The sequence below is a fragment of the Erythrolamprus reginae genome, unplaced genomic scaffold, assembly GCF_031021105.1.
Source record: "Erythrolamprus reginae isolate rEryReg1 unplaced genomic scaffold, rEryReg1.hap1 H_33, whole genome shotgun sequence".
Lineage (NCBI taxonomy): Eukaryota > Metazoa > Chordata > Lepidosauria > Squamata > Dipsadidae > Erythrolamprus > Erythrolamprus reginae.
In genome coordinates this window covers 102,246-119,440 of record NW_027248488.1, presented here as the reverse complement: position 1 = coordinate 119,440, position 17,195 = coordinate 102,246, and the positions used below count along the sequence as shown (strand labels likewise).

The window sequence follows — 17,195 nt, the reverse complement described above, 5'->3', positions numbered from 1 at the left end:
TCCCTCCGCTCGGCTTCCCCATTGAGGGGGGAGGGGAGGGGCCATCAGGGGCCTCAGACGGGAAAGGCCCAGTTCCAGCAACCGGGTTTCGTCTCCTTCAGCCTCCATCTGGGTTGCTCTGCCTTGCGCTTTTTCCAGAGACTTTCTAGATCTTTCTTTGTTTATTTAGCAGAGCCTTTCCCACCCTTGGCAACTGGAAGATATTCGCTGGCTGGGGAATTCTGGGAATTGAAGTCCAGATATCTTCCAGTTTCCAAGGTTGGGAAACACTGATTTCGTATACAAAACGCAAAGAAAACTGGAAATAGGAAATGGAGAGAAAGAGAAAGGGAGGGAAAAGGAAGCACGAGGTACAGGAGAAAAAGTAGAATGAGGTTGATTTCTTTTTAGCGAAGTGCAAGGTAATTTTTAAAAAAATTCATCCCAGCCTGACAATTCAATCTTAGTTCTGTTTCTTTAAAATATGAAGACATTGAATTTAATGGCTGGAGAAGGGAAGTGCACAATGGTCCCCAACGCCCCGTTATGGCTGAGGGAGGGCGCGGTTGGAGGGCGGAGCATGAAATCGCCTCTGGCCTCTCCATTTCAGCCCACTCAGAACCCCCCCCTCCACACACACGCAAAGTCCCCGGTGGCTGTGGGAGCGGCGCCTCCCCTTTATTCATCGGCAGCAGCGCCCCCTCCAGGCAGGATCCAGGGGGGAAGGCAAAAGGAAGTCCAGTTCTCCCTCCAGGAATGACATGAACCCTCCCAAGATTGACCTCCCCCCCGCCACTTTCTCCGTTTCTCTCTCCCCGCCAAACCAACTTCTATCGGGTGAAATCAAGGGAGACTCCTCCCGGAGACTGGTGACGCGGTAGAAGGGAGGGTTGCCATTGGTCTTTATACTTTTCTGGCCACTCCCAATTCCGAAATTCGGAGGAAAAATCCCCCCCTCCATGCAGAACCACAGATTCCTCCTCTGGGGCTGGGAGAATCCACGTCCTTCTCTCTCTTTGAGACACCATCCGTGGGTTCCACTGGGCTCCCCCAATGCTGCTGGGGGTGTGTGTGAAGAGGGGGAAGGGGACCCCTGGTATGACTGTCGCAAAGGTGTTGGATGAAGGTGGTGCCGTGGATATTGCCTACCTGGACTTCAGCAAAGCCTTTGATACGGTTCCACATAAAGAGCTGATAGATAAATTAGTGAAGATTGGACTTAATCCCTGGATAGTTCAGTGGATTTCAAGATGGTTGAAGCATAGATATCAGAGAGTTATTGTTAACGGCGAGTATTCTGAGCAGAGTCAGGTTACAAGTGGTATGCCACAAGGGTCTGTTCTGGGTCCTATTCTTTTTAATATGTTTGTGAGTGACATAGGGGAAGGTTTGGTAGGGAAGGTTTGCCTATTTGCCGATGACTCTAAAGTGTGCAATAGGGTTGATATTCCTGGAGGCGTCTGTAATATGGTAAATGATTTAGCTTTACTAGATAAATGGTCAAAGCAATGGAAACTGCAGTTTAATGTTTCCAAATGTAAAATAATGCACTTAGGGAAAAGGAATCCTCAATCTGAGTATTGTATTGGCAGTTCTGTGTTAGCAAAAACTTCCCCCCAAGGCTGTCTACTCTCACCACTTCTCTCTATACACCAATGACTGCATCTCAAACAATCCATCTGTTAAACTACTGAAGTTTGTAGAAGATACAACAGTGATTGATCTTATTCGTGACAACAATGAAACCGCATACAATGGGAGGTTGAATAACTAGCTTCATGGTGCAACTGGAACAATCTAGAACTGAACACACTCAAAACCGTAGAAATGGTGATAGACTTTAGGAGAAACCCTCCCATACTACCACCTCTCACAAGACTAGACAACACAGTATCAACAGTAGAGACCTTCAAATTTCTAGGTTCTATCATATCTCAAGACTTAAAATGGTCACCTAACATCAAAAACATCATTAAAAAGCATAACAAATAATGTTCTTTCTGCGCAACTCAGGGAGTTCAAACTACCCAAGGAGCTGCTGATACTGATACAGTGGTACGTCATCTTATGAACGCCTCTTCTAACGAACTTTTCAAGATACGAACCCGGTGTTTAAGATTTTTTTGCCTCTTCTTCCGAACTATTTTCACCTTACGAACCCAAGCCGCTGCTGCTGGGATGAAGGGGTTTCTTTCCCCCCCCTTTTTTGCAGAAAGAAAAGGGAGGGGCGGCTTGGAGGGGGAAAGACTTTGCATTAACAAAAGTAGGAGAACAGCGTGCTTGCAGGCACTGAAAGGGTGTCTTTTGAAGAACGAAAAGGGAGGGGCGGCTTGGAGGGGGAAAGACTTTGCATTAACAAAAGTAGGAGAATGGCGTGCTTGCAGACACTGAAAGTGTCTTTTGAAGAAAGAAAAGGGAGGGGCGGCTTGGAGGAGGAAAGAGTTTGCAGAGAACAGCATGCTTGCAGAGGCACTGAAAGGGTGTCTTTTGAAGAAAGAAAAGGGAGGGGCGCCCCCCTTGCCTTTCTTCCTTCCCACTCACCCTTTAGCCTAACCTTGCTTCTTCCACCCATCCCCTTTAGCTGCTCCTCCCTGCCCTCTGTTCGCCTCCCTTCTAAAGTTTGGGATTGTCCTGAAGGATTTGCATGCCTTATTTGCTTTTACATTGATTCCTATGGGAAACATTGTTTCGTCTTACGAACTTTTCGCCTTACGAACCTCCTCCTGGAACCAATTAAGTTCGTATCATGAGGTACCACTGTACATATATATATATATATATATATATATATATATATATATATATATATGTCACATGTTTAAGCTGAATTTGAAAATTAAGGGAGACTAGGATAGATCTATTTCGGCCTTATTTTGGCCTCATCAGCTAGCCATACCCACTGGGACTTGAACCTGCAACCTTTGCCTTGTAAGGCAGAGAATTATCCTCTAGGCTACAGTATCCAATCCCTTCAGCTCTGTACCAGGGAAGGGTTACATTTTTGTGTCGAATCACCCTGGTATATTGAAGGAACATCACAGCTCCTTTTTTGCCTCTCGGCCCAACCCAGGGCCATTTCCAAGGCAGTTAATTTTATTGATAGCCGACAATTCTATCTATATGTGTCACATGTTTAAGCTGAAATTGAAAATTAAGGGAGACTAGGATAGATCTATTTCGGCCTTATTTTGGCCTCATCAGCTAGCCATACCCACTGGGACTTGAACCTGCAACCTTTGCCTTGTAAGGCAGAGAATTATCCTCTAGGCTACAGTATCCAATCCCTTCAGCTCTGTACCAGGGAAGGGTTACATTTTTGTGTCGAATCACCCTGGTATATTGAAGGAACATCACAGCTCCTTTTTTGCCTCTCGGCCCAACCCAGGGCCATTTCCAAGGCAGTTAATTTTATTGATAGCCGACAATTCTATCTATATGTGTCACATGTTTAAGCTGAATTTGAAAATTAAGGGAGACTAGGATAGATCTATTTCGGCCTTATTTTGGCCTCATCAGCTAGCCATACCCACTGGGACTTGAACCTGCAACCTTTGCCTTGTAAGGCAGAGAATTATCCTCTAGGCTACAGTATCCAATCCCTTCAGCTCTGTACCAGGGAAGGGTTACATTTTTGTGTCAAATCACCCTGGTATATTGAAGGAACATCACAGCTCCTTTTTTGCCTCTCGGCCCAACCCAGGGCCATTTCCAAGGCAGTTAATTTTATTGATAGCCGACAATTCTATCTATATGTGTCACATGTTTAAGCTGAATTTGAAAATTAAGGGAGACTAGGATAGATCTATTTCGGCCTTATTTTGGCCTCATCAGCTAGCCATACCCACTGGGACTTGAACCTGCAACCTTTGCCTTGTAAGGCAGAGAATTATCCTCTAGGCTACAGTATCCAATCCCTTCAGCTCTGTACCAGGGAAGGGTTACATTTTTGTGTCGAATCACCCTGGTATATTGAAGGAACATCACAGCTCCTTTTTTGCCTCTCGGCCCAACCCAGGGCCATTTCCAAGGCAGTTAATTTTATTGATAGCCGACAATTCTATCTATATGTGTCACATGTTTAAGCTGAATTTGAAAATTAAGGGAGACTAGGATAGATCTATTTCGGCCTTATTTTGGCCTCATCAGCTAGCCATACCCACTGGGACTTGAACCTGCAACCTTTGCCTTGTAAGGCAGAGAATTATCCTCTAGGCTACAGTATCCAATCCCTTCAGCTCTGTACCAGGGAAGGGTTACATTTTTGTGTCGAATCACCCTGGTATATTGAAGGAACATCACAGCTCCTTTTTTGCCTCTCGGCCCAACCCAGGGCCATTTCCAAGGCAGTTAATTTTATTGATAGCCGACAATTCTATCTATATGTGTCACATGTTTAAGCTGAATTTGAAAATTAATTATATATATATGTAGATTGTTCTGAGTTCGGGTTTTGCCCTGTGTAATATTTTGCATGTCTATGCGACGTTTCGGTGAAATCACATTCACCATCATCAGGCTGAAGTTCCAAGCTTCTTCTTGTTGTAAAATGGAATGTTACAACAAGATGTTGTAAAATGGAATGTTACAACAAGATGTTGTAAAATGGAATGTTACAACAAGATGTTGTAAGAATGTTACAACATTCCATTTTACAACAAGAAGAAGCTTGGAACTTCAGCCTGATGATGGTGAATGTGATTTCACCGAAACGTCGCATAGACATGCAAAATATTACACAGGGCAAAACCCGAACTCAGAACAATCTACATACATATACCCGTGAAAATTTACGAAAACAAATATATATATATATATTACTCAGGCATAAGCAATTTTAAAATGAGCTGCAATTAGGATTAATATATGGAATTCTGATATAAAACAATAAAGAGGGTCTACTCTTAACGTTGGGCAGAGTTCAAGGGTCCTGATGGCCTCCTTGTCATTAGAAGACAGGCAACACTAGAGTTAAATGGCATTAACTTAAAGGGGCACTGAACACCATAACTCTGACCATGTTGATGGATAACACAAATCAATTCCCTGGGTATTGAACTGTCTTCTCCAGCATCACTTTCTGGACATGTCCTGACAGGAAGTACCACAACAGAACTGAGCCCACGGGGTTTTATCTGCAATTATTCCCTCACCTGTTTTTCTCCAGCCTCTCATTTGCACATGGCACTCAGAACCCAAGAGGAGAAAGTGCTTCTTACTGTAATTATGACCATTTGGGTCTTTGAGACCTATGATGTAATTTCTGCAGTTGTTGACCTTGATGTAGACCTCAGACTGAAGCCACATGCAAAGGATCTTGAATTAGAAAGAGATAAATTCTTAGGTCAAGCTCTCGGTGAACAGGGCAGGCGGAGGCTCTGCTCTTGAGTGGACCTTTCTCTCCTTTGCCCATGAAACTTTGTGGTTCTCTTTCGATACTGGGAAAGCCACAGGCACCTCCGAGAGTCTTTGTATTTTTCCATTCTCCCTGTGGTTTGTGTTAGAAACAGGAAGCAGATTCATTCACTCCATGAATTATAGGAACTTTCTGGTTCTGCTTCTGAGGCTGCTGGTGTCCCAGCCAATCTCTGGGAAGGTGAGAATGAAATGCCCACTGAATCTGGAGCACCAGGATGGAAAGAATCCACAGAGCTTTTACAGCCCAGGAGACCATCTCGTTGGTATAGTCACCACCGGAAATGAAATGTCACATACAAAATTGCTTTTCAACGAGGCTCCTTCTCTTCAGTTGGCTTTCATTGCTTCGTAAGTCATTCAGGGTGATGGAGTTGCACTCCCTTCATCTATTCTATTTATTTATTTATTTATTTATTTATTTATTTATTTATTTTATTCATTTGTCCAATACACAAAAACATAGGAAGAAAAATAGACATGTGGTAATATATATAAGGGTAAAAGTGAACTTAGAGGAGAGGATATATGAAAGGAAGAGAATATATATGATAGGTGAAAGAAAGGAAAGACAATTGGACAGGGGATGAAAGGCACACCAGTGCACTTATGAACACCCCTTACTGGCCTCTTAGGAACCTGGAGAGGTCACTCGTGGAGAGTCTAAGGGAGAAATGTTGGGGGTTAGGGGTTTCCACGCTTCGATAACTCAATTGTTGAAATCATATTTTTTACAGTCAAGTTTGGAGCTCCAGCCCCACGCCCATGCCCAGCACAACGCCAGCATGTATGGCATCTAGCAACACGTCCAGCTGCCGCCGTCGGTGCTTCCATTCCGGAGCTCCGCCTCACAGCTGACCACCCTGCCGCCGCCCCATGGCTACTGCCCAATGCCGCTGCTGCATGGTGTATGAGAAAGAGAGAGAGAAAGATAGCAAAAGAAAGAGATAGCAAGAGAGGGAGAGAGAGAGGAGAGAGAGAGAGAGAGAGAGAGAAAGCAAAACAGAGAGAGAGAGAAAGAGAGAGAGAGAGAGAAAGAGGGGGGAAGGAGGGTGAGGGAAAGACATAGAGGGAGGGAAGGAGGGAGAGAGAAAGAGCAAAAAAGAGGAAGGAAGGGAGAAACAAAGAGGGATGGAGAGAGAGAGGGAAAGAAAGAGGAAGGAAGGAATAGAGAGAAAGGGAGAGAGAGAAATAGAGCGAAAGGGAGGAAGAGAGAGATTTTTTTTGTCCAAACTTTTTTTAGCACCCCCCCCCTCAATGTTCCCTAGGATTTTGTAAATGTGAACAATGTGCCGCGGCTCAAAAAAGGTTGGGAAACACTGCACTAGAGTGCCTTCCGTCCCCTGTCCTATTGCTCTCCTACATCTCCTATACCTCTCTTCTATTCCTATATCTCTTCTTCTATTCTTTCATTGATATGTTCTACGTATTACTATACCTTCTTTTCTATTCTTTCTTAGATATATTTTATTATGAGTATCTCCTCTATAACCTTCATCATGTATTTTACTATGTGTATTGTTTTGATTCAGTCTGAGGCTCCTCAAGGAACGGCTGAACCTCTGCCGGCTCCATGCTCAGAGGGGGAGGATGAGGAACAGGAGGAGGAGGAGGAGGCCCAGGCAGACGGGGAGGAGGAATATCAGGCCGAGGGAGAGGGAGAACAGCCTGAGTCCCCCGGGGTGGAGCTCTCCCCAGCAAGCAGCCTGGAGTCCTTAGATGAGAATGCACAAGCCATCATCGATCTCAGGCAGAGAAGAGCAGCACAACGAAGGGGACAATTAGCCAGGTATTTCCAGCCCTAAATAGGCAACAGCTGGGTTTGGGTTTGGTTCTCCCCAGAAAGGCTGAAAAGGCAGACCCACCCTTCCTGTATTGTGGAGTATTATCTTTGGGAGTCCTGGGACCTGGCTGTGATCTTTGGCGTCTCTGATTCTGGCTTGTGGCCTTGAAGGCTGAAACCTTGGGGGGGAAGGCGTGGGTCTTATTCTCTACAGTGGTATGTGTGCCAGCAAGAAGTCTGCTGTATTGTCTGGCCGTCATGACTCTGCTGTGAAGCGTCATAGCCTCCCTGTTTGGAAGAACAGGTTTTTCTCTGTGTTTGTTTTTCAAACTATAAAGTGCCTTTGCTTTTACCAGCGTGTCTGGCTGCTTTTTTCAGTTGGTGTTGAAGTCTGGGGGCACCCAGACAGAACAATAGTGATCTCGTTTGCTGTGTTGTAATGAAATAATAATAATAATAATAATAATAATAATAATAATAATAATAATAATGTACTCTATTAAAGGAACAGTGTATATAGATATATACGCACTAAAACCCTCATTGTGTATTGGACTAAATAAATAAATAAATAAACAAACAAACAAACAAACAACTAGAACACACTGATAGAAGGATACAAACTGTTCCAAAAACCAGACCCCAAAAAAGAGGAGCAGGAGTTGCACTGTATGTTAATATTGCTACAATGTTACATGTAACCAAAGAGGCAAATCACCTGGAATGCATATCAGTCAACATAAAAGAAGAAAAGAATGACACGGCCATAGGAGTATACTATAGTTCCCCCTGTCAAACAAACAAACAAAAAAGGATATCCTTTTTGTCAACCAACTAACAAACATATGTAAGAAACACACCAAGGTAATAATGGGAGACTTCAACTACCCAGATATCAACTGGGAAACTAATTCTGCACTAAATGAGAAATCAAATAGGTTCCTAACTAACGTAGCTGACAACTTTGTTGTCCAAAAGGTAAAGGAGGGAATTAGAGAGACAGCCATACTGGCTTAATACTTAGAAACAGAGAAGAGGTGATAGGGGGAGTTCAAACTGCAGGAAACATGGGTGAGAGTAACCATGTTATACTAGAATTCAACAGAACACAAGTACAAACAACAGAACACAAGAGCTGATTTTGATAAACTCAGAGAGAACTTGGGAAAGATTGATATTCCTGGAGGGGTCTGTAATATGGTAAATGATTTAGCTTTACTAGATAAATGGTCAAAGCAATGGAAACTGCAGTTTAATGTTTCCAAATGTAAAATAATGCACTTGGGGAAAAGGAATCCTCAATCTGAGTATTGCATTGGCAGTTCTGTGTTAGCAAAAACTTCAGAAGAGAAGGATTTAGGGGTAGTGATTTCTGACAGTCTCAAAATGGGTGAGCAGTGTGTTCGGGCGGTAGGAAAAGAAAGTAGGATGCTTGGCTGCATAGCTAGAGGTATAACAAGCAGGAAGAGGGAGATTGTGATCCCACTATATGGAGCGCTGGTGAGACCACATTTGGAGTAATGTGTTCAGTTCTGGAGACATCACCTACAAAAAGAGATTGACAAAATTGAACGGGTCCAAAGACGGGCTACAAGAATGGTGGAAGATCTTAAGCATAAAATGTAACAGGAAAGACTTAATGAACTCAATCTGTATAGTCTGGAGAACAGAAGGAAAAGGGGGGACATGATCGAAACATTTAAATATGTTAAAGGGTTAAATAAGGTTCAGGAGGGAAGTGTTTTTAATAGGAAAGTGAACACATGAACAAGGGGACACAATCTGAAGTTAGTTGGGGGAAAGATCAAAAGCAACATGAGAAAATATTATTTTACTGAAAGAGTAGTAGATCCTTGAAACAAATTTCCAGCAGACGTGGTTGATAAATCCACAGTAACTGAATGTAAACATGCCTGGGATAAACATAGATCCATCCTAAGATAAAATACAGAAAATAGTATAAGGGCAGACTAGATGGACCCGGAGGTCTTTTTCTGCCGTCAGCCTTCTATGTTTCTATGATCGCAGAGGTCGTTGATGTAGAGTATGAAAAGAGTAGGTCCTAGTACGCTGCCTTGGGGAACACCACTTTTAACAGGGACGGGAGTGGAAATGGCCCTTCCAGTTTTGACAACTTGTTGCCTCTTGACTGGGCCGTATCTAACAAAATGAAAGTCAATGTAGAAAAAAGTAAAGTCCTACACTTAGGACATTTAATGTATGTATAGATATATAAACTGGGTGAAATTAAGCTTAATAGCAATGGCTGAGAGGGATCCTGGAGTCCTGGTGGACAACCAGCTAACCATGAGCCAGCAGTGGGCAGCAGCAGCCAAATAAGCCAATGCAGTCTAAATTGCATTAACAGAGGAATACAATGTAGATCAAGTGAACTGTTAATACCACTTTATAAGGCCTTGGTAAGACCATACTTGGAATACTGCATTCAGTCTTGGAAACTACACTACAAAAATAATGTTTAGACTCTAGAAAAAGTGCAGAGAAGAGCAACCAGCATGATCAGGGGACCGGAAACTAAAACATATGAAGAATGATTGCAGGAACTGGGCATGGACAGTCTAGTGAAGAGAAGGACCAGAGGAGACATCATAGCAGTGTTGCAATATTTGAGGGGCTGCCACAGAGAGGACGGAGCCAAGCTATTTTCCAAAGTACCTGAAGGACAGTCAAGGAATAATGGATGAAAATTGATCAAGGAGAGATTCAATCTAGAAATAAGGAGAAATTTTTTGACAGTGAGAACAATCAACCAATGGAACAGAAGTTGCCCTCGGAAGTGGTGAGGGTTTTATCACTCAAGATTTTCAAGAAGAGATTGGATTGCTATTTGTCAAAAATGGTATAGGATCTTCTGCCTAAGCAGGGGGTTGGGCTAGATGACCTACAAGGTCCCTTCCAATTCTGTTAAACTATAAACTGTAAAGGCTCAGTAGGCTTGTGGAGGATTATATATTACAAGAAATACAGTGGTACCTTGTGATACGAACCCCTCGCCATACGAACAATCCGAGATACGAACCCAGGGTTCGGAAATTTTTTGCCTCTTCTTCCGAACTTTTTCTGTCTTATGAACCCACCGCCTGAACGCTGAATCCAGAAGTTCGGCAAAAGTTTGGGTTTGGGTGGCCGCCGAAAAGCCCCGCCACCCGGCTGTCGCTTTTTGAAACAGCTGGGGGGCTTCTCGGCGTCCTCCCAAACCTGAATGCCAAACCCGAACTTTTGCCGAATGTCCAGGTTCGGCATTCGGGAGGCCGCCGAGAAGCCCCGCTGCTCGGCTGTCGCCTTTTGAAACAGCCGGGGGGGGGGGGTGACCAGGAAGGATGTCTTTGTGATGTCAAAGCTCCACCCATGGAATTCCCTATTGGGATTCCCCACTTCGTTTCCAGCCTCCCAACCGGCCCGACAGTTCCGCGGCTCTTTTGAAAAGCTAACAGCTGGGCAACGGGGCTTCTCAGCGTCCTCCTGAGTTCGAACACCGACCCCGAACTTTTGCTGAACTTCCGGGTTCGGCGTTCAGGAGAACGCCGAGAAGCCCCCCGGCTGTTTCAAAAGGTGACAGCCGGGCGGCAGGGCTTCTCGGCGGCCTCCCGAACGCCAAACCCGGAAGTTTGGCAAAAGTTCGAGTTTGGCGTTTGGGTTCGGGGGGACGCCGAGAAGCCCCCCGGCTGTTTCAAAAGGTGACAGCCGGGCAGCAGGGCTTCTCGGCGGCCTCCCGAATGCCAAACCCGGAAGTTTGGCAAAAGTTCGAGTTTGGCGTTTGGGTTCGGGAGGACGCCGAGAAGCCCCCCGGCTGTTTCAAAAGGTGACAGCCGGGCGGCGGCGTTTTTTTTCTTGCACGCATTAATTCATTTTACATTGTTTCCTATGGGAAACAATGTTTCGTCTTACGAACTTTTCGCCTTACAAACCTCCTCTGGGAACCAATAAAGTTCGTAAGACGAGGTATTACTGTATTTGTTGTGCTGTTGATTATAATAACACTTTTTTATAATAGGGATGTTCATGGTATTTTTAATGGCATAAAATTGATTTTCAACTTTCAACTGGTCAACAAGAATTATCAGCGCCTGCACAACCTCACACTTGGCTACAATATCCATGACAACCATTTGAGCACTTTACATACTTCAGATGCCTTGTTGGACATTCTCTCCACGGGAGAAGCCAATGTTCCCAACTATGGCTGTGGAAGGAAGGACAACCTTCTATCTCTTCTTGATGCAGCTAACTGGGATAGTTCCATCCAGATGTCAACATTAGTAGGCACCTACAAAGTCCCACAGGTTTGTGTGTGGGTTTTTTTTGCCATCTGGTAAAGTGAGGAGTGGTGGGTGATCCATACATGCAATCATGTCTTCTCCATGGAATTTAAGAGCTGCTTTCCTCCATATTAGCAAAAATATCAATATTTTACTCCATTATGTTCATCTTGAGCTTAATAATAAAAGGCATGAAATGTAAGCAATATATTCCATGGAGAAGACATTCTACCAACTATTTAACTGACCAAATAGACTAGCAGATATTGTGGCTAAAATTTATGCCATGATCCTCTTAGTTAAATTTGAGAAAAATGTTTTCCTTGCAGAAGAATTAGAAGGTTTTAGGTAGAGTATATAGTCTACGGAAAGGGGCGGCATAAAAATCTAATTAATAATAATAATAATAATAATAATAATAATAATAATAATATAGATTTTATAAGAAGTAATGTATCAGTTAATAATCATATATTGGCTCAAATTTGTCTTGAAATATCTAATCTATATCAGTGAGGTAAAACAAGGTTTGCTGACTTTCTAGATGTTAGTGCAGCATTTGATTCAATAAACAGAGAAATATGATGGGGAAAATGGATTAAACTCAAAATGGAGCTCAGACTGTTGACCCTGATCTAAACCCTTGTTTGAGAGGGAACTTTGTACTCAATGAAGCCACAAGAAGAAGGGGAAAGGAAAAATGAATATTTGAAGCCTTGTTATTCAGCAGGATAAAAAACTGACCATAAATAAATGTTGTTTCTTTTTTTGACAAAAATTACAGTGAAATGCAGTGCACGTAGTATACAGCACTTGGATTTCAGAAAGGCTTCGGCAAAGTAAACCACAACCTATTTCTTGGTAAGCTAAAAATATGGCAGGGCAGTTAGCTTGACATCAGTTATAGTTAAAATGATGGGGACTCTACTCAAAAAGAGGATAAATCAGTACCTAAAAAACAATAACTTATTGGACCCAAATCAGCATGGCTTTACTGAAGGTAAATCATGTCAGACTAAGGTCATTGATTTCTTTGACTATGTCACAAAGGTGTTGGATGAAGGTGGTGCCCTGGATATTGCCTATCTGGACTTCAGCAAAGCTTTTGATACGGTTCCACATAAAGAGCTGAAGATTGGACTTAATGCCTGGATAGTTCAGTGGATTTGCAGCTGGCTGAAGCGTAGACATCAGAGAGTTGTTGTTAATGGCGAGTATTCTGAGCAGAGACAGGTTACAAGCGGTGTGCCACAAGGGCCTTTTCTGGGTCCTATTCTTTTTAATATGTTTGTGAATGACATAGGGGAAGGTTTGTTTATTTATTTATTTATTGTTAGAGTTGAAAGGGACCATGTAGGTCATCAAGTCCAACCCCCTGCCTGAGCAGGAATCCTAAAGCACCCCAGCCAAGTGGCAGTCCAATCTCCTCTTGAAAGTGTCCAGAATTGGGGAGTTCACAACCTCTGCAGGCAGGTTGTTCCACTGGTTGATCGCTCTGACCGTCAGGAAGTTCTTCCTTACTTCTAGGTTGAATCTCTCCTTGGTCAGCTTCCAGCTGTTGTTCCTCGTCCGGCCCTCTGCTGCTCTGGAGAATAGAGTGACCCCCTCCTCTCTGTGGTAACCCCTTGTATACAGCTATCATGTCCCCTCTGGCCTTCCATGCCCAGTTCCCGCAGTCTCTCTTCGTAAGTCTTGGTTTCAAGTCCTCTAATCATTTTGGTTGCTCTTTTCTGCACCTTCTCCAGAGTTTCAATGTCTCTTTTGAAGTGTGGTGACCAGAACTGGATGCAGTACTCCAGATGTGGTCTGACCAGGGCGTAGTAGAGTGGTATTAATACTTCCCTGGTCTTGGAGTGTATCCCCCTGTTGATGCAGCTTAGAGTAGTGTTGGCTTTTTTGGCCGCTGCTGCACATTGCTGGCTACGGAGAGGGGCGGCATATAAATCCAATAAATCTAATCTAATCATGTTTAGTTGATTATCCACCAAGACTCAAAGATCTCTTTCACAGTCACTACTGCTAAGTGGGGTTTCTCCCAGGCTGTATGTGTGTCTAGGTTATTTTTTTACCAAGGTGAAGGACTTTGCTCTTGTCGACATTGAACATCATGTTGTTAGTGTGGGCTCATAGTGTTAATCTGTCTAGATCTTTCTGTATTTTGAGCCTGTCCTCTAGGGTGTTGGCTACCCCTGCCAGCTTGGTGTCGTCTGCAAATCTGATTAGTTCCCCTTCTACTCCCTCGTCCAGGTCGTTGATGAAAATATTGAAGAATAAAGGGCCCAGGATGGAACCCTGCGATACCCCACTGCCTACCTTCTTGCATGTGGGTTTGGAGCCATTGAGGACAACTCGTTGCGTGTGGTTGGACAGCCAACTGTTTATCCATCTGCGTGTGTTGTAACCTACCCCGTTTTTTTCTAATTTGTGGATTAAGAGATTGTGGTCAACTTTATCAAAAGCTTTGCTGAAGTCCAAGTATATGAGGTCTACTGCATTGTGTTGGTCCACTGATTTGGTTATGGTGTTAAAAAATGATATAAGGTTGGTTTGGCATGATTTGGTTCTGACAAACCCATGCTGGTTGTTGGATATAATGTTGTTTGTTTCTAGGTAGTGGCAAAATTGTTTTTTAATTATTCTCTCCAGTATTTTTCCAGGTATAGAAGACAGACTGATTGGTCTGTAGTTGCCTGGATGAGTCTTTTTACCTTTTTTGTGGATGGGGACTACGTCAGCTTGTTTCCAGTCTTCTGGAAGGTCTCCAGTGGTCCAGGATTTTTGATATATGAGGAGAAGTAGTTCCGATGGTGTCTGCCAGTTCTTTTAGTTTGGTAGGGAAGGTTTGCCTATTTGCCAATGACTCTAAAGTGTGCAATAGGGTTGATATTCCTGAAGGCATCTGTAATATGGCAAATGATTTAGCTTTACTAGATAATTGGTCAAAGCAATGGAAACTGCAGTTTAATGTTTACAAATGTAAAATAATACACTTGGGGAAAAGGAACAAACTTCCAGCAGACGTGGTTGGTAAATCCACAGTAACTGAATTTAAACATGCCTGGGATAAGCATATATCCATTGTAAGATAAAATACAGGAAATAGTATAAGGGCAAACTAGATGGACCATGAGGTCTTTTTCTACAGTCAGTCTTCTATGTTTCTATGTTTCTATGGATCACCAGTAGGGGATAGTAGTCAGTGGGCCTTAATATTTCGGTAAGGTTTTGCATTATATCAGAGAATACTTCTGTTGGCATTTGCAAGTGTTTATCTAATTGTAGTAAATTGTAAGGATGATTCAGTAATGTAATTTACATTTTTATTTTTAAAATTTGTTTATTATTTTCCAGTTTTATGATACAATCTTGCTAATAGTCTGTCTTTAATATTTCAAACAATGTCTAATTAAAAAACTATTGTAATACATTGATGAAAACCAGGTTAGATTTATTAAAATGTAGTATTTTAGATTTGATTTGACCCCAAATATAATAAGACATTCTTCATTTCTTTTTCAGATCAGTCTTAAAAGTGCTTCAGAGGCTCTGAGTGATAAAAGCAAATCCCCCCTTTTCCACCAGATGCTCCCCAAAGAAGGCTTCCACTACTCCGCCATTGTCCAACTGCTCCTCCATTTCAGATGGAACTTCATTGGCCTCTTCGCTTCAGACACAGAGAAGGGAGAGCATTTCATGAGGACTTTCCCTCCTATGCTTGTCAGGAATAGAATTTGTGTGGTTATATCACAATGGATCTTAACAACTGTCCATATGGCACCACTCAGGGATGCCCTCTCTAAGTGGAGACAAGCCAACGTGTTTGTTCATTTCATGGAATTTGTTTCCATCTGGGACAGAATCGTTCCTTTACATTTAACATTGATGCGTTTGCCAGGACCCATTGAGGGGAAAGTCTGGATCCTCACAACGTTTCGACCACATGAAATAAATAAGCACAGACTTCTCAAATACATCTGCAGTATTTGGAGCTTTAACTTTCTGCCGAAAGATGCACCAACGGATGATGTTTTTGAAATCCATTTCTTTGTGGAAAAAAACTTCCAACCTTATTATTTCCATTGTTCTCTTTCAAAGAATGTCTTTTCTGTCAAAGGACGCAGAAGATGCACCCAGAAAGCCCCACTGGGAATTCAGTGGAACAGGAACAGAAGATGGACCCCAAATTATTATCACTATTATATTATCCTCAAGACTCTGGCCCATGCCTTGAATGCTGCATATTCTTCCAGATTGAGGAGGAGAAGGAAGGAGGGGAAAAATATGTTGGGGTCTCCAAGGCTGCAGCCATGGCAGGTAGGAGGTCCCTATATGGATCCATTAATCTTAGATCTTTTGGAGAAGGAATCCAGAGGAGAAGGAGGGGAACAATCTCAACATCTGGCCAATTTAATTACTCAGAGTAGCGTTTCCCAACCGGTGTGCCGCGGCATACTAGTGTGCCGCGAGACATGGTCAGATGTGCCACGAAGCTCCTAGGGAAGCTCCAGCTGGGCGGGGCTCTGCCGGTGCCGGTGCCTCCAACCTGGAGCTCCCACTCACAGCTGTCCCCCGGCTACTGCCCGATGCCGCTGTTTCCGGCGCTCTCCTACTGGGCCCCAAAGAAGGAAGGCGGGAAAAAGGAGGCGCGAAGAATGAAGCTCTCCTTTTCCCCGCCTTCCTTCTTTGGGGCCCAGCAGGAGAGCGCCAGAAACAGCGGCATCGGGCAGTAGCCGGGGGACAGCTGCGAGTGGGAGCTCCAGGTCGGAGACATCGGCAGCGCCCCACCCAGCTGGAGCTTCCCTGGCGTCGGCGGCAAGTGTCCTTTGGGGCCCGGCGGGAGGGCACTGGCGGTGGGAGCGAGAGGGTGCCGGCTGCAGCAGCCCCAGGCAGTCGCAGGGAGATGGCGGCGGCGAGAGGGAGCTCCAGGGTGGAGGCACTGACGGTGGCGGTTGGACGTGCTGCTGGAGACGTACATGCTGGGGCTGCGAGGCTGGCAATGGCTCACTGCCTGGGCCGGAGGTGCCAGCCCCATGCCCATGCCCAGTGCAGCACCAGCATATACGGCGTCCAGCAGCACGTCCAGCTGCCGCCGTCAGGGCTCCCGCTCGCAGTCAGATGCTCTGCCGCCACCCTTGGCTACTGCCTGATGTCGCTGTTGTCGGCATGGTAGAAAGAGAGAATGATGAATGAATGGGAAATATCCATACCAGGATACACACTGTATAGGAAGGATAGAATAGAGAGAAGGGGAGGTGGAGTAGCTATTTATATTAAAGAAAGTCTAAAAACAACACTAATTCAAAATACGTGTCAAGATCTAGAGACTCTCTGGATTTGCATGCAAAATAAAGAAGGTTCTGTCATTAGAATTGGGGTGATCTATAGGCCTCCAGGGCAATCCGAGGAATATGACAACAAGATGGTGGATGAAATTACCCAAATGGCAGTAAAGGGAGATATTGTGGTTATGGGTGATTTCAACATGCCTGATGTTGACTGGAATATCCCCAGTGCCCTTACATCCAAAAGTAAGAATATAGTAGAGGCCTTTACAGGAGCAGCTCTGGCACAGCTGGTTAAGATACCAACTAGAGGGGAGAATATTCTAGATTTAGTTTTTACGAATGGGAATTGGGTTTCAGATGTCAAGGTGGGAGAAAATTTAGGTTGCAGTGACCATCTATGTTTGTGGTTTGATGTAAAAACTCATTGTGAGCAATCCTATAATGCAACCAAAGTAT

At 43.9% G+C, this 17,195-nt stretch overlaps 1 protein-coding gene across 1 annotated transcript in view; it reads left to right on the top strand.

Annotated features, from left to right (window-relative positions):
- Positions 1-5,506: 5,506 nt before the first annotated feature.
- LOC139155607 (vomeronasal type-2 receptor 26-like) overlaps positions 5,507-17,195 on the top strand; it is a 29,730-nt gene continuing 18,041 nt past the window's right edge. The window contains exons 1-3 of the mRNA XM_070730807.1: positions 5,507-5,742; positions 11,190-11,478; positions 14,974-15,768. Of these exons, the coding sequence (XP_070586908.1) occupies positions 5,507-5,742; positions 11,190-11,478; positions 14,974-15,768 (1,320 nt within the window). The remainder of the gene's footprint in view (positions 5,743-11,189; positions 11,479-14,973; positions 15,769-17,195) is intronic.